Here is a 16,724-nt window from a genome sequence, read left to right as displayed (position 1 = left end):
TGTGGACATTCTTACTATGCAAAGTTATGAAGCCATCTTGGGGTAGGGTCTCTAGCTCTTCCTGATTTTAAAGCCTATATTCATGGGGGGAGTGGCTCTCTGACCCCCACCAAGAAATGAGTTAGACATTTGCCTTTTCTTTGCCTTGTGTTCCCACCCTGGAGTAGAACTCCAGGTACAGCTCGTGTCTAGGACCTTCCCCAAAGGAATTAACAGCTCTTTTAGAAATAAACATAACAGCCAATTACATATGTATTAGGTATTCAGGACAACTATATTTCTCCCACCGCAAAAGCTCCTAAGTACATGCCATCTAATATTTAAAACATAAGGCATTGCTCCCCACACCTGTCTCCTGGCTGTTCATCTAGGTCATGCCCCCTAACTGTAGGTGTCCCTCCCTGGGCCCTCTTCTCCCTGTATACCGTGCCACTTGGTGGTGATCTCATTAACTCCCATGATTCTAAAATGATTCTAAAACCTATTTATCTAGCCTTAACCTTTTGCTCACCTAGATAGCAATTTGATGGGGCAGTGGATAGAATGCTGAGGCTGGAGTCTGGAAGACTTCAGTTAAAATCTGCCCTCATTTACTAGCTGAAAGACCCCAGTCACTTCATCTCTGCCTCCATTTCCTCAACTTATGGCATAAGAATACTACCTCCTCTTGCTGCCTGCACATAGTAGGAGCTTGATAAGTCCTTCCTCCCTCCCTTCCTCCCTTCCTTCCTTCTTCTATCTCCAGTTCTCACACTGGATGTCTCAAAGACGTCACAAATTGAACATGTCCAAAATAGAACTCATTCTCCCACCCCCCCCCCCAACCTAGCTCCTCTCTAAACTTAGTCATTTTACTTGAGGGGTACCACCTTCCTTCCTATTGACACTCTTTGTTCATCCTCACCCCACGTATGGAATCGGTTCCCAAATCTTGCCTTTTCTACGTCCACCATACTTCCTGTAACTGTCCCCTTCTCTGTCACCGCACCCCCGCCCCAGGTCAGGCCCCTTATCACCTCACTCCTGGGCTGTAACAACAGCTTCCTCACTGATCTCCCTGCTTCTAGATTTTCCTTACACCGTATCGTTCTCTATCGTGCTGCCAAAGTGAAGTCTGACCGTGTCATCCCCCTACTCAATCAACTCCAGTGACTCCCTATCTCCTCCAGTATCAGGCATAAGATCCTTTGGCTTTCATAACCTGACCCCTTCCTACCTTTCTAAGCCCCTCCATGCACTCTGCGCTCCATTGACTGGCCCTCATGCTGCCCCTCATTCACGAAACTCCATTTCCCACATCCACGCCTTTGCCCTGGCAGGGATTTTTTTCACCGACTTTAGTTTTGTCCCTCTTCCTTCAAGGCTTCTCATCCTGATGTCCGGGCTGCTCGGGCACCTCCCGTTGACTGCCCTGGATTTCTTTTACGTTCAATCTGTATCTGTTTCTGTGGGGACCGGCGGTATCTCTCGTGACTGCCCAGAGCTCCGGAAGGGCTGAGTAGACATCCGAGCGGAGGCTCTAACTGAACCCTCCAGCTCGAGTGCCTCTTCCAGACCTCGGCGCCGCGTGGCCCCTTTAAGGGCGAGGAGTATACGCCTCTGGGGGCGTGGCCTTCGTGTGCGCGCTGCCGTTGTGACCATGGTTACGGCGTGACTGGAACGCAGGGGGCGGGCTAGTATCCGCGCGGCGCCCGCTCCCCTGACACCCGGCCCCAGCCCGGTGAGTCAGGCCGGCGACCCACGGACCTTGCGGCAGCGAGGGGGAGGCAGCGTGCGGTTGGGGAGCGGGGGGAGTCTCCTGGGGCGCTGCCCTGTGACCTGTGATGTGTGGGGAGGAGCGGGGTCTCGAGATGGGGGCGGGGCTTGGCGCGCGGGTGGGGGCTGTGGGGGCATGGGGCGGGGCCTATTCTTCAGGGAGGGCCCTGGGTGGGGGCGTGGCCTCTGGTGTGGAGAACCGCCCTTCCCCCCAGACTCCTCCTCTCGGATCCCCTAGCTGGGAGTGAAAATGGGCGGTGGGGCTTCATAGGGGGCGGGGACATGGGCTGGAGAGGTGAGCCTGCCCCCGCCCTTCAGGCCCCGCCCCTCCCAGGAGCCACCTGCCCGGTAGGGCGGGGCAGGGGGCGGGGCCCCACCATGTCCCAGGTGCCCCCATCCCTGTGGGAGCTAGTGGAGGAGCATATTCAGCCTCCCGAGCGGGCAGAGGTGAAGAGGATCCTGGGTGAGGCCGCGGTGGACCTGAGCCTGGAGCTTCGGGCTGAGGTGAGGGTGGGCTGGGTCATAGCGAGGGGTGTGTGGGGGGGTGTCCTCTGGCTTTCCCAGCCCCGCCCCTTTCTTCTGTACCTGGCAGGTAGAAATCCTGACGGCCCTCCTCGAGGAGGAGCGCAAGGCCGTCCAGGGTCCCGACCACGCCCCCCACCCCACCCCCCTCTCGCTGCTGGCCCCGCCCCCATTGATGCGGGACCTGGTGCGAAGGGAGCTGAGGCAGCTCCTGTGCAGTCTTCACCACAAGGCAGCGCTGGAGGGCAGGTAGGAGGCTGGATTCCCACGCTCCCACCCTGGGGTCCCCCTGCTGCCTTGCCCAGGCCCTGTGCCCGAACCCCAGAGACCCCAGGGGTCAGTCCTAGCACACCTCTAAAGACCCCTCCTAGCACTCTCCCAGGACCCAGGGACAGCCCCCCAATGTGAGCCCCTTCCCTATCTGGAGTCCCCTCCCTTTTTCTTTCCTCCCTCTGGCCCAACCTCCTTGGGGCTGAGGCCCCCAGCCCTCAGCTGCACCCCTCCAGGGACACGGCCAAGGCCTGGGCCCGCTACAGCCCCAAAGTGCTTCGCTTTGCCCTTGGAGACCCCAGGGACAGTGTAGAGGATGAGCTTGAAGCCAGGCTGCCTGGATCTCCGGGCCTCAGGTAAGGTCACCTCTGCCCCCATGGGTCTTCCTTGGGAATGTCAATTGTGTTTGGGGGTGGTGGGGGAGTGGGGAAAGGCTGGCTGGATGGATGGAAAGATGGATGGATGGATGGATGGATGGGTGGGTGGGTGGGTGAATGGATGCATGGGGGGGGGTGGGGAGGTGGGTGGCCTTCCTGAGTCCAGGAGCCACTCTCTTGACTGAGAAGCAGCAGCCAGGACCTCAGTGCAATCAAGGATTGCCTCAACGTGGCCAACATTGACCAGGTCATCCAACATCTTCGGTAAGTGCCTAAGAGCCCAGCAGGGGCAGCCTCAGGGGAGAGGATCTCTGACTCCGGGAAAACCAAGAAAGGCTAAGGTCAAGGTCAGTCAGCTTAGGCTGGAGCAGCCCGTCAGTGAAGGCTTTGAGTTTTTAGGGAAATCAGGTGAGGGTGAAACCAGGTGAGCAAAAGCCTGGGGGTCGAATGGGCATCTGAGAGAAGAAGCACAGGTGCCCTGGGCCAAGGTTGGGGAAGGCTTTGAATGCCAAAGAAGGTTATATTTGATCCTCGAGTCAGGAGGGCATCACTGATGGTTGGGGAATGATGTGGTCAGATCTGGATTACTTTGGCAGCTGAGTGGGGAATGGTTTAGAGAAGGGGAGATCTGGAGGTCTGAGAGGCCAGTAAGGAAGCTGCTGCTGTAGTCCAAGGGAGAGCTGATGGGGACCTGAACTGGGGGGTGGTTGGACATAGGGGAGGGATGGCCACAGAGGTAGAAAGGATGAGAGTCAGTGATTGAGACACACATAGAGTGAGGGAGACAAAGGAGTTTGGGGATGGCTCTGAGGTTTGGAATCCAGGAGACGTGGGGCCCAGAGGGAACAGAGTCAGCGGGACATAAGAATGGGCTTAGTTGTGGATGTGGCCATTGGCCGGAAAGCCCAGTAAAGATGGAGGCCCAGGAAGCTGCCAGAGAGGGGCAGGGTTAGAAGCAGAGACCTGGGCCTGGGGCTGAGGACAGAGGCTGGGGGAGGCAGTCCATGGGCCGCAGTCCTGCTGTAGCCTGTGACCCCTGACCCCTCTGGCCATGCCCCAGGACCCTCCTGAAAGAGGAGTGCCATGCTCTGGAGAGAGAGATCAAAGCCTTGCAGGTGAGCTCTTCCCCCTCCACAGCCAGGGGCTCTGTCCCTGCCCCTGGATTCAGCCACAGAGGGCCTTGTTTTGCCCCTGGTCCATGGCCACCTGCATCCCCAGGCTGGTGATCATTTTGTGCTTGGTATTCTCTGCCCCTTTCCCCTGTGGAACTAGGAGAGTCACCCCATGGAAGCCCTGCCTTTGGGCCTTCTGGGAGCAGGTTTTTGCCTGACCTCCTTTGGCTCTGGAGACACCACTTGCCCTGCCTTCCAAAGGTGTCTCAGCCTGCCTTCCCTGAACTCTGGGACCCTTCTCTGATGGGCTAGGGTGGGCCAGCAGGAAGGGGTGGGGAGCACAGCTCCTGAGCCATGCAGGGCTCTGAGCACTAACTCTGTGGGTCATTGTAGCTTTGCCTGGAGGACGTGCACAGCTCGGTGGCAGAATCCTCCCTGATGATGCTGGAGCCCACCCTGGCAGGTGGAGATTTGGGGCACCCTTTTTCCCCTCCTGTGGTCTCTGTGAGCCCCAGACAAGGGTGTGGGGGAGCAAGGGAGGACCCTATGCCCCTGCCACACCACCCCTGAGCCAGCCTAGATGCTCTTCTTCCCAGAACTCAAAGAGCAGAAGAGGGCCATGGAACAGGATCTGCTGGGGCCCCCGACACCCCTGGCCCCTTGTCCCAGCTTTCGAGGGGACAAGAGCCAAGATGCTGGCTGGCAAGGGCTGGGCAGGTACAGGCCTGGGCTGGACCTTTGGGGAGGGCAGCTGGTCAGGGACTGGGGGGCACAGCTGACTTCTTGTCTCATAGGCAGAGGATGCTCTCCAGCAAGGGCCAGGACCTGCCCTTTTCTGGGCAGCAGCCCCAGGAGTTCCGGAGCTGTGGCCTGCTGCCAGTCCTTCCCCCTACACCTCCTCAGCCACGGGCCTCAGGCACCTCCTACCGCCAGAGCCGCTGGGGCCACCACCTGCAGTGCCATCCCCGCAACGGGCCACTGACCAGTGCAGGGCCTCATGCAGGTGCTGCCTCCTGATGGCTGTGGCCTGGGAGCCGAGAGCCAGGCTGGGGAATAAAGGCCCTCATGCTCAGGCGAGAGCTGCGTGTGTCTGCATGTCTGTGTCTCCCCTGGAGCCTCCCCAGTCTGCTCCAGAACCTCCTGCAGGGGCCCAGAGCTGGAGCACACCCAGAGACCCTGCCCACCTCCCACTGCAGGGGGAAAAACAACAGCAGCCCGAAGTCAGGAATAAAAATTTCATTAAACCCCAGCAGTGCACTGGCCAGGCTGGGCCAGGGCCGAGCCCCAGCCTCATGGCCATAGGGAATTAGAGGAAACACACACAGTGGAGGGACCAAGGACAGGGCCAGTGTACAGGCCAAGGAAGACAGGTGGGCAGGGCGTGGTGCCCTCCAGCCCCAGACAGGCCCGTTTGGCACCATCACATGACACTTTCCCTCAAACCCCTGGGGCTGAGCCTTCCACAGCCCACACCCCAGGGGGCTCTGGACCAGGGTGCAGGATGGGAGCAGGGAAAGGAAGAGTCCCCAGAGAGGCCCAAGGGAGGGCGGGATGAGCCTGGAAGACGTGCTGGGCCTAGAGCCGGGGGGTGGGGCAGCAACCACAAATACACGTAGTTTGGACACAAAGAGGAGCCCACAGATGTGCCCCTCGAATATCACACAAGACCTAATGCTAAAGGGGCAGCAGCCAGACGCACGGGTGACACTGCTGCCTGGAGATGGGCAGCAGGGCTGGGGGGGCAGCCTCCTGAAGTCACAGTGGGGTGTCCCCTCCGAGCTTCTTCCTTCCATCTCTCTAAATTACTGCGGCAGGTAGAGCCGAAACCAACTTGGGACATCACGTTTCATCTTCAGGGACGGAGTTTGGCATCCTTGGGAAGGGTGTGTGCCAGGCTTAGCTTGGCACCATCTGGACCCAGGGTGGCAGCTAGCTGCATGCTGGGCACAGGAAGGTTGCACCACTCCTGGCCCTCAGAGCCTAGGCTAGGCACCTCCCCTTTTTGTGGAGGTCAAGAGAGCAGCAGAAAGCATGAAGGGGCCGGTCCCACAAGGCCAGACAGGCCCCTGGTTTGGGGTTTTGCATATCCTGGGTACTGAAGAGCAAGGTGGCCCTCTCACTCCAGGCCTTGTTCTGGTCTCCAAGTGACACTCAGTGGCCTCTGATGTCCTTCCCAACTCTCCTAGGCCAAGAGCTTGCCCAGAGCCCAGGGTCCCAGGCGATAGGAGGCTCAAGTGCTCCTGTTCACCGAAAAGCAGCAAAAAGACTGCCATTATCCCAGCCTCCTCAGGGGCATACCTTTCTTCCCCACTGCCACCCCCACCCTACCCTCCCACAAGTCATTTTCAGCCTAGGCCCCACATCCCTTGGTGTGTGGACAGATTTAAGATGGAGGGAGAGAGCTGGCCCCTGACCTCTGCCCCCTCCTGGTCCTGGCACATAAAAAGGGCTTGTAAACACAGGGGGAAGGGGCAGAGGGAGACACAGGATGAGAGACACAAAGGGCACAGGGGTTAGCAGTGGTGGTGGTGGCAGAGGGCAGGGTGCTCACTGCCTCCTGCCTGGGGCAGTCTCTGGAGGGTGGGTAGGGAAGGGTTTGGATGGGGTCAGTCCCCTGCAGCAGTGCTTATATCCGGGAGTCCTGGGGGTGGGCAGAGCCATTGCTGCCCCGGAGCAAGTTGTGGGCCTTGTCTGGGTGCAGGGGCTGAACCTCCAGCCCATCCTCGGGGGAGACGCCTGTGGCAGGGGCATAGCGACCTGTCCGGTGCTCAGGGAGGGCTGGACCCCAGTCCCTGCTCGGTGTCGTGGCATTTTTCAAACGCTGAATGAGAAAGAGTGGGCAAAGGAAGCAGGCCAGAGAGGGGGTCAGAATTGTGTCCCTGGCCCCCTCCCCCTCTGATACCTGTCCAGCCCCCGTTCATCCCCAGCTCACCTGTAGAAAAGTGTCCCCATCCACACGGCAGAGCTGGAACAGGGCATACAGGGGAATGCAGATGACGGAGGAGAGAGCCATGAGGAAGCCGATGGCCACCGCCCAACCTGGGTACTGGTACTGGTTGTAGGTAATCGGTCGGTACTGGATTACCGTGAAAATGAGGATGAACTACAGAATGGGCAAGGAGAAAATGGGCCATGAGGACCCAGAAGGCTCTGGGCCAGGTTCTCTCTGGGCCCCATCCTCCCTGCCCTGGGCATGAGTGTGTATGCACATGCACGCATGTTGAGAGGAGGGAGGTTTGGAGCCAGGTGTGAACCATGACTGAGAGGCCATGGCCATTCCACCAATTGCTGCCACAGAACAGGCTGAAGAGAGGGAATGGTGCCACCAATATAATGTCATCTGTAGGAAACTGCAAATATGCAAATGGGGACTGCTGCCAGTCAAGTGGCACCAAGTAAGAAGCTTGGGAAGGGACCCAAGACCTCATAAAATCATGGCTGGAGTTGGAAGGCATCTCAGGTACCACTGAGTCCAACCCAGGAACTTGACTAAGTTTCCTCTTTCCAACATCCCTGTCAAATCCAGCCTTGGCTTGAAGACCTCCAGGAATGGGGAGCTCACTACCTTGTGAGGCATCCTATTCCACCATGGGACAGTTTTCACTGTGAAGAAGGTTTTTCTTACATTGAGCCAAAATCTGCCTCTGGAATTTCTACATATTGCCTCAGGTTCATGCTACAGGGAGAATTATTTGAAGAACAGGGACATTTGGCCTTGAGAGGTGAAGGGGAAGGAGAAGTGCCTTAAGGTACTGAAGGGCTACCAGAGTGAAGGGGGAGTAGACTGGTTCCATTTGGCTTTAGAAAGCAGAGGCTGGAGCAGATGGGTTGGTAGGTAGGAGTGTTGCAGAGGCAGACTTAGGGTCAATGTCAGGAAAAATTTCCTTCCACCCAGAGCCATCCCAGAGTGGAAAGGGCTGCCTTGGAAGGTGGTAAGCTTTCCCTCCTTTAAAGGACTTCAAACAGGATGGCAAACTGAGCATGTCTCTGGTTCAGTGAAGAGGCTGCATGATCACATAAGAATATCGAATATTATAGAGGTCTGGACTGGATGATTTCTGAGGTTTTGTGATGCTGCCTTCTGGGACAGATTCCTCTTTCACACAACAGTGCTTCACACTGGAAGGCAGCTCCCCAGTCTTCTCTTTTCCAAGGTAAATATCTCCAGTTCCTTCAATGATGGTCCTGTAGCAAGGATCTCGGCTGTTGGCCATCTGGCTGCCCTTCTCTGGAAGCTCTCTAGCTTGTCAATATCTTACCCAGAACTGACCCAAGCCTTCCAGATGGGCCAAGGACAGGGGGGCGGCATCTCCTTATGCTACCACCTCTCCGTGAGAGACCCCGGGGCCACAAAAGCTTTTAATCAAATGCGGTTTACATTGAGCTTGGAGCATCCTTAAATTTGTAGACCTTTTTCACCCAAACTTTTGTCTGGCCACACATGGCTCACCCCATTTCCTATACCCATGGACTTACTTCCCTATTACATTTTGCCTTGTTAGATTGGGCTGATCATTCTGGTCCATAAATATCTTTTGGGATCCTGACTGTTGTCCCATTTATAATGGTCTCAAACCCCTGAGAACAACCTAACAAACTGGGCTTGTCCTTATAATTGAATTTAGGAAGGCTGGCACACAAGTGGAAGTAGCCTCCTCTGTGCAGCAGTTGGCATTTCCCTCCCTCAAATTTTCCATATCTTAAGGTGACAAAAGTCAGAGATGAGGCAGCCAGATGCCAACCACATGGGGGTGAGGAGGGAAGAGATGCTGTCCCATTATATATTCTGGCAAGACTTTTTCAGGAGGTAAATGTAGAGCTGTGCATCTCCTAAGCTGTTCTGGGCCTTTCCCTGGCAGCTGGTGCTCTTTGAGAATTAGTGCTCACTTAGGACTCCAGGAGATGACAGTCACTTGACCCAGTGGGCAGAAACCCAGGTCAGCCATTGGAATACTGAATTCACTCCTGGAACCCAAAGCTGGCTAGCAGCCAAGAGGTGAGAATGAACCTTTGCCATGCAAGAAGATGGGGAACTAGTGGGTGGGAAGCCCTGCTCTGGCCAGCCCTCAGGGACTGTGATGTCTGGGACCCTTGGAGTTCATTTCTGCAAAGGTCTTTCAGTGTGTTGGCCCTCCTTCCTCATGAGAGCAAGGAAGATTGATGTAAAAGCTGGGGGACCTAGAGATCTGGCTTTTTCTGGAGTGGGCGTGTTACATCCTGTTGGTCTATTCAGTGATTGATCTGCTGAAGAGGGAAGGTGGGAGGCTCTGTGTCATGAAGGACTTAGGGCTGGAGCAGCACTACCCTGAGATGGGAACCTGGGAAGCAGAAGAGAGCACCAGAAGTCTGGAACAACTCACTGTGTTGGACCATTCTACTCTGCCCAGTCATGAGCTGGTGCAGCCCAAGTAAGCAAGCAACCAGCCCGCATTTAGTATTTACTATATGCCAGGTGCTGAGCTTGGAGGGCACCACCTGGTGGCCTGCTAAGGAACTACTCCAGCCATTCCCCTGCTGGCTGATAAAGTGAGTTTCCACCTCTTTGGGAATAAGAGCTTTGGGATGATTGAAAATGTAACCAATGTGAAAAAACTCCAGGACATCCTGATTCAGCTGAGCTCAGAAGTCTCTGCTGTCCTGAGGTCCTGTGATTCTGTAAAGAGCTCTAGGGAGTATTGTGAAGGGTGCGATAAGAACCAGGGTAGTGACTCTAGACAAAGATAATAATGATAACATGGGGAGGAAGAGCGGAAGGAGGAGGGTATTAATAGCATTTATACAGCACGGTCAAACAGCTGGTAAGTGTCTAAGGCCCAATTTGAACTCAGGTTTCCTGACTCCAGGTCTGGAGCTCCATCCACTGGGCCACCTAGCTGCCTGACTGTGCCCCACTAAGACCACGTGACAGGACAACAAAGGCTGTCATCTAGGGACCACTGACGCAGACTTTAGTTCCTGGGAAAGAGATCCTTAAAGAGATAGTTGGTGGATATCTAGAAAGGGAAGCAGCAATCAGGCACAAAGAACCAGCCTTGCTTCCTCACTGGTGCAGAGGTCTTGCCTATCATCATCTTTTTTTTTTGACAGGATTATTAAACTGGTAATAATGCTTTGGATAGAGTTTGCTTAGGTTTTAGCAAAGCCTTTGATAAAATAACCTGTCATATTCTTATGGAGGTGATGTGAACTAGATGGTAATCAAATTATCTGAAGTCAAAACTGGATAGATGGCCAGACTCAAAGACAGCTGTTAATGGTTCCATGTTAACATGGCAGGAAGTCTCTAGTGGAGTGGCCCAGGGATCTATGCTTGTCTCTTTGCTGTTTAATATTTTTATCAGTTGACTTGGATAAAGGCATATATAGAATGGTTTTCTAATGTGTGAATGACACCAACATTGGGAGGGACAGCTAACACTGGATAACAGAATCAGGATCCAAGAGAATTTTGATAGGCTAGAGCATTGAGCTGAATCTAATGAGAGGAAATTCACTGGAGAGAAATGTAAAATCTTACACTTATAAAATCTTACATTTACACCCAAAAAATCAACCTCATTAGAACAGTTAGTTAGAAGTTCTGAAAAAGATCTGGAGGTTTCAGTAGACTGCAAGCTCAATCAGTCAGCAGTATGCAGTGGCAGCCAAAACATCCACTGTGATCTGGGGCTGCACTGGGAGGGGGCATAGCTTCCAGGAATAGAGGAGTAACAGTTCCTTTGCTCATTGCCCTTGTCAGACCTCCTCTGAAATACTGCATTCAGTTCTGGGTGCCATGGTTTAAGAAGGATGTTGGTAAGCTGGGAGTGTCCAGAAGAGAGCAACAAAGATGGTGAAGAACTTTGAGTCCAGGTGATAGAAAAATCAGTGGAAGGAAATGGAAAAAAGAACCTCTCAGGGGCACATGATAGATGTCTTCAAAGATGTGGAGGGCTGGCTGTCATGTCAGAACCCAAGGGGCAGAACCAGGAGAAACTGCTGGAATGATGTCAAGGAAAAGAACTTGCTAATAATAAGAGCTGGACAGAAGTGGGCTGGCACATAGTAGGTGTTTCATGAATCTTGATTGAGTGATTCTCAAGGTAATGGGTTCCCCCTTCTTGTGGGTCTTTGAGAAGATGTGTCTGGTATGTTAGAGCAGAGATGGATGGCAAGGTGCCGAGGTCCCTCCCAATGCTTGGATTCCAACATTCTGTGGTAGATGTAAATGTGGAGGTAGTGGACAAAACCAATGGGGCAGGGCCCAAAGATGATGGTGGATGTAACAGATATGTTGCTTCAGACACGCTGCATTTTCAAGGTCTTTTCTAAAAATTTAGCTGTTCATAAATATGATTTTGTATCATAAGTGAAAGTTCTAGAAGTTTTCTCCACAAAATCCTCCTCTGATGCCTCATCATGGCCCAGATTCTTGGGTACTGTGCTACTGCAGAATGACTCATATTTCGTGAAACCAGAAGGAGTTCAAGTCTGGCCCCAGCAACATTTGGGGTCTGCCTTCTGAGGACCTGGAGTAGCTCCTCCCAACAGACAGGCTGTGGAGTGGTGAATTCAGTGGTCCTTGCATCCGCAGCATGGAAGAGAGGGGTCAGGGGTGGGGAGCATGGCTCTGATGGATTCTGACACTCTCCAGGTGAGATCCTCACCCAACAACCAGGCAGCGGGACTCTTGCTGGGAGAACCAAATTGTATCAGTGCTGTCATTCTTGCTAGAGGAAAAAGCAGAAGCCAGAAGGGAGCCAAAGTTCAACAGAAGTCCGGCTTGCAGGTTCTCCTTGTTGAGGCATATAGAGAGGTCAGAAGATTCCCTTTGGGTGTGTACCCAGAGTAAGCATGAAGAGCCATTTCTTTTGCTGCTCAGCCTCCTGGCCTACAGTGCTCACAGTAAACAGAAGCAAGCAATGTAGTAAGTGGAGAGCTGAAGACGTCACAGACAGACGAGTTCTCAAAACAGCCAGATCCCCTGGATCGAGACAGTATATACATGGATACTCCGTACTTCTAATTCGAAGGCAGATATAGGTGAAGATGATGGAAAGTGGATTGGAAGAACACGAAACGGTCGAAGAAAGGAAGAAAGTCAGAGACTTATAGAACGGTCACTCAGAAACCTCTTGCCTTTGTGTCACGAGGACTCATTTGAAGAGGAGAATCAGAAAGTCTTGGACATGAAGAGAAGCAGAAAAGATCTCAGAGAATGAAACACACCATGGGGACATTCCAATAGCTCCAGTGTAGAAAGAGCACTGATTCTGGAATTAAGAGGACCTTAAACGCCACCTCTGATACTTATAGTAGGAGAGTCACTTAACCTCATCAGGCCTCAGTTTCCTCACTTGTAAAATGGAGTTAAACCAGATGGCCTCTGAAATTCTTTCCAGCTTTAGATCTATGGTCCCTAGCATCCTATTCAGATAAGCTACTGAAAACAAAAAATGGGAAATCGGGGAAAAAAAGGAAAGACTAATTTGGATTGTGTGACTTCCTACAGAAGTGTAACCAAAGAAAGGGAATCACTAGAGCAAAAATCACCATAAAAAGCAACCCAGAACCTGCCTCAGCTATCTATTCAACAAGCAGAGAAGGAAGAAAAGAGACTTAGATTGTTAGCCCATTTATAGGAAGGGAGCGATCAGGGAGGGAGAAGGTGGAGGCAAGATCATGGGCAGCACTGCCCCACAGCAAGAGCAAAGAGCAGTGCCAAGACAACAGGTTTCTAGAAAACTTGGTACGAGGTTGGCCTAAGTCCACGTACAGGGGAATCTGGAAGGAGGACAACAGAAAAAAATGCAACCTATCTGCCAGCATTTTGATAGGGTTCTATTTTCAGTTCAATCCAACAAACACTTAAGCTCCTGAATACAAAGACAAAAAACCAAAATAGCTCCTGCCCTCAAGGAGTCTACGTTTGGCTGAAGGCATATAACGTGCATATGTGTAAGGTAAGTTGAGGAGGAGGAGGAGGAGGAGGAGAACCCTACCAGCTGGGGTTGGGGACAAGGGAAGGCTGCACAGAGACGGCACAATCTGAGCTCAATTTTGAAGGAGGACGGATGTTCCAAGCCCAAGAAATGGCCAGTGCAGATGTACAAAGTGGGACTACAGACTGTCAAATTTAGAGTAGGTGGTAGTCTAAGCAGGGTGGATTGCAGAGTTCATGAAAATGAATAGTGTAAAATAAGGCTGGGAAGACTGCTTGGAATCAGATTTGGGAGGGTCTTCAATGCCAGGTGGACAAGCCTATAATTGAACTTGTAGGTTATTAGAAACCTTGGAAGATTCTTGAGCAAACGAGTGACATGGTCAGACCTGGGTCTTTGGATGATTTTTTGGTCAGCTGTGTGGGGGGAGATTAGAGTCAGGGAGACTAAATAGGAGGCTGACAGTAATCCAGGCTACTAAAGTCGTCCAGTCAATAGGTAACTACAGCCTGAACTAGCACAATGGCCATATGGGTGCAACGAACGGGCAGATTCAACAGATATGGCAGAGACGGACTTGATGGCTTGTAGATATGGGGATGAGGGAGAGGAAAATGTCAGGGATGATTCTGTGTCTACCAAACTGAGTTAGTGGGAAGGTGGTTGGTACGTTTGATATAAATAGGGAGGCCGAGAAGAGAGAGGAGTTCAGCAGAGGCAGGGAGTCTGTGATTCTGGGAAGATAATATACTCTGTTCTGGATATTAAATTTGAGATGTCAATAATGCGGATAATAACTAGCATTTATATAGCTCTTTGGACAGCTGCAGGGCACAGTGGATAGAGCACCGGGCCTGGAGTCAGGAAGACTCATCATTCTGAGTTCAAATCTGGCCTCAGACACTTACTAGCTGTGTGACCCTGGGCTAGTCACCTAATCCTGTTTGCCTCAGTTTCCTCATCCATAAATTGAGCTGGAGAAGGAAATGGCAAAATACTCCAGTATCTCTGCCAAGAAAACCCCAAATGGGATCGTGACATGACCAAAAATGACTGAATGACAACAACATACAGCTCTTTAAGGTTTACAAAATATTTTTAGAGATATTTTATTTTCACAATAATCCTGTGAGATAAGTATCATTATTATCCCCAATTTATAGATGAGGAAACTGAGTCAGACAGAATTAAGTGATTTGCTGAGGGTCACACAACTAGTGAGTATCTTAGGCAGGATTTGAACTCGGGTGCTTCCTGTCTCTAGGTCCAGTCCTCTATCCACTGTGCCCTCAGCTGCCTATAAGGCATCTAAGAGGAGCTGTCCAACAAACTGTTGGCAGTGTGGAGCCTGAGTTTGGGCAATCAGTTGGAACTGAGTCACCTAGGCAGAAGTGGTACTGAATCCATGAAGCTGATAAGACCACCAAGAAAATGGTTTGACCAAGAGTCAAATCTGAACTAAGGGGCTAGAGGATGAACAGGGACCCAGCAAAGGAGAATGAGAAGAAGTGGTCAGACAAGTGGGAGGAGAATCAAGAGAGGAGGCTGTGGCAAAGACAGGGTGGATGACCTCCTTATCAATGTCAGTGCCACCACATCTGGACTCTGATGCCTTTGGTGGCATCACTCTGAGGAAATGGAATGGCCTTAAGAAGAAGCACACTCAGACAAAATTCCTTCTGGAGGTGACTCAGTTTTTAAAGCATTGAAAAACTGGTTTTCAGGATCTCTGAAAGAAGAACAATGCTGAACAATCAGAAACACTCCCCACCCATGCACCCACCCATACACATACAGATGGGATGGTCCCTTAAAGAGGCCACTGAGGGGAGAGCAGAAACTACCTAAGACAAGTGCCAACTACCCAAGACACAAACAGGAGAGAACTCAGGCAAGACAGTACACCAGAAACACCGTATGAGAGATGACACACCAGAGACAGCACATCAGAGACAGCCCACCAGAGATAACTCAGGAGATACCAAACCAGAGAGATACCATGAGACACCAGAGATACAACATGAGAGATAATGCATGAGACACCATACCAGACTTGCTACCTGAGAGATTCTACATGAGAGATGGCACACAAGAGACAAACTAGAGATGCCACATGAGAGACACCCTTGTGCCTAGCTGGCACTTGGGCTAGGGGGCTGGCCTTAGAGTCAGGAAGATCTGACTTACCTTCCAGGTTTATTATGAAGATTAAATGAGATAATATTTGTAAAGCCCTTTGAAAACTTTAAAGTTTGCAATATATAAATGTTAACTATTATTATCATTATTATTTATTACCATATGAAAAATAATATGAGACACTAAACCAGAGATGACACCCAAAAGACACCACGTGAGAGATGACACACCACAGATACCATCCCAGAGACACCACACAAGAAGTCAGCACACCAGGGACACCACATTAGAGAAACCACATGAGACATACCACAGGAAAACTGCTGAACAAATAGCATCTCGCCAGATGGCATATGAGATAAGACACAAGAGGTATTATAACTGAAACATCTGACAGACCACCGAAGAGACTCCACAGGATCCCTTGGGAACAACAACAGAGAAATAACTGTTCCACAGTTCTGGACTAGTGTAATAAAAGCCAGAAGCTAAGATTCCCATGTTACTATTATGATCTCTGATGTAAGCTTATGTACCATGGGGAGAGTTCCATAGGCCTGGAGAAAAGGCAAAGGCCCCAAGTTTTAAAAAAGGGAAGAATCTGGAATTTTCAAACTAAAAACTAGACCAATGAAATTGATTTTGAGCATATTATTAAAGGGATTGTTAATGAGCATTTAGAAAGGGAAGCAGTGATTACAAGTTGCAGCCTGGCTTCATCAAGAACAAGTCCTGATAGACTCACCACCTTCCCCTTTCTTTTTGGACAGGGTCACTAAGCTGACACATTAAAGGAATCCTGCAAATATAGTTTTACCTAGCTCCTGGAAAACGGATAAAGTATCTCATACTATTCTTTTGAAAAAGGTGTAGGGATGTAGACTAGGGGACAGAACAGTCAGAGAGATTTGTAATTGCTGGAATGGCTGACTCAAAGGGAAATCACTCATGGTTTGCTATCAGCTTAGAGGGAGGTCTCCAGTGGAGTGCCCCAGGGATTTGTGCTTTAGAATAAAGCATTGATGGCATGCACGTCCAGTTGGCAGTTGACTCTTGGATCTGAGAGGGAGAGTTAAGACGCTGGATGACAGAGTCAAGTTTCAAATGGATTTGGGCAGGCTGGATCTCATTAGATGAAATGGAATAGGAATAAATGTAAAGTCTTACTCCTGAATACAAACGATCACACTTAGTACAAAATGAGGGAGCTGTGTCTAGACAGTGGTTTGTCTGAAGAAGATCTGGGGGCTTTGGTGGACTGTAAGATCGATGTGAGCCAGCTCTTCCATGTGGCATCCCAGAAGCTAATGCAGTTCTAAGCCAAGAGTAATAGTTAACATAGCACTTCCAGGTTTGGAAAGCACTTCATTACATATATTACCCCAGCTGATTCTCCCAATAATCCGGGAAGGTAGGTGCTCTTAGTATTATGCCTACTTTCCAGATAAGAAAACTGAGTCTTAGAGAAGTTCAAAGGCTTGCCCAGAGCCACACAGCTCTAGTACGTGGCTAAAGTGGGATCTGAACTCAGTTCTTCCTGACCCCAGAGTCAGCCCTCTATCCACTGCAGAGCCCCCTAGCTGCCTTAAGAGTGTCCATTCTAGAAAGGCAAAAATCCTGCTAGGCTC

General features: G+C 51.3%; 2 protein-coding genes across 4 annotated transcripts in view; one reads left to right on the top strand and one right to left on the bottom strand.

Moving 5' to 3' along the window:
- The first annotated feature begins 2,118 nt into the window (after window positions 1-2,118).
- Window positions 2,119-5,097, top strand: CCDC24 (coiled-coil domain containing 24). Its single transcript, XM_036757781.1, has 8 exons — window positions 2,119-2,259; window positions 2,348-2,526; window positions 2,784-2,903; window positions 3,114-3,188; window positions 3,985-4,039; window positions 4,430-4,499; window positions 4,633-4,753; window positions 4,831-5,097. Exons 1-8 carry the CDS (start codon window positions 2,134-2,136, stop codon window positions 5,051-5,053), a joined length of 969 nt encoding a protein of 322 aa, XP_036613676.1. The 5' UTR covers window positions 2,119-2,133; the 3' UTR covers window positions 5,054-5,097.
- A 1,295-nt stretch (window positions 5,098-6,392) lies between these two features.
- The window catches only part of SLC6A9 (solute carrier family 6 member 9), a 50,757-nt gene continuing 40,425 nt past the window's right edge, over window positions 6,393-16,724 (bottom strand). For 2 of the 3 annotated variants that reach the window (XM_036757743.1, XM_036757744.1), the window contains exons 13-14: window positions 6,969-7,139; window positions 6,393-6,857 (exon numbers count right to left, since the gene is read on the bottom strand). In XM_036757743.1, the coding sequence (XP_036613638.1) occupies window positions 6,663-6,857; window positions 6,969-7,139 (366 nt within the window). In that variant the 3' untranslated portion in view covers window positions 6,393-6,662. Of the gene's footprint in view, window positions 6,858-6,968; window positions 7,140-11,725; window positions 11,746-16,724 lie in introns of those variants that run through there. The other variant, XM_036757745.1, reaches the window with a different exon arrangement.

Source organism: Trichosurus vulpecula, chromosome 4, assembly GCF_011100635.1.
Source record: "Trichosurus vulpecula isolate mTriVul1 chromosome 4, mTriVul1.pri, whole genome shotgun sequence".
Taxonomy (NCBI): Eukaryota; Metazoa; Chordata; class Mammalia; order Diprotodontia; family Phalangeridae; genus Trichosurus; species Trichosurus vulpecula.
This window is presented reverse-complemented; position numbering and strand designations above follow the sequence as displayed.

Coding starts and splice junctions, on each gene's coding strand:
- CCDC24 (XM_036757781.1), top strand. CDS start 2,134: ATGTCCCAGGTGCCCCCATCCCTGTGGGAGCTAGTGGAGGAGCATATT. Junction 2,527..2,783: donor AAGGCAGCGCTGGAGGGCAG/GTAGGAGGCTGG, acceptor GCACCCCTCCAG/GGACACGGCCAAGGCCTGGG. Junction 4,500..4,632: donor GCTGGAGCCCACCCTGGCAG/GTGGAGATTTGG, acceptor TCTTCTTCCCAG/AACTCAAAGAGCAGAAGAGG.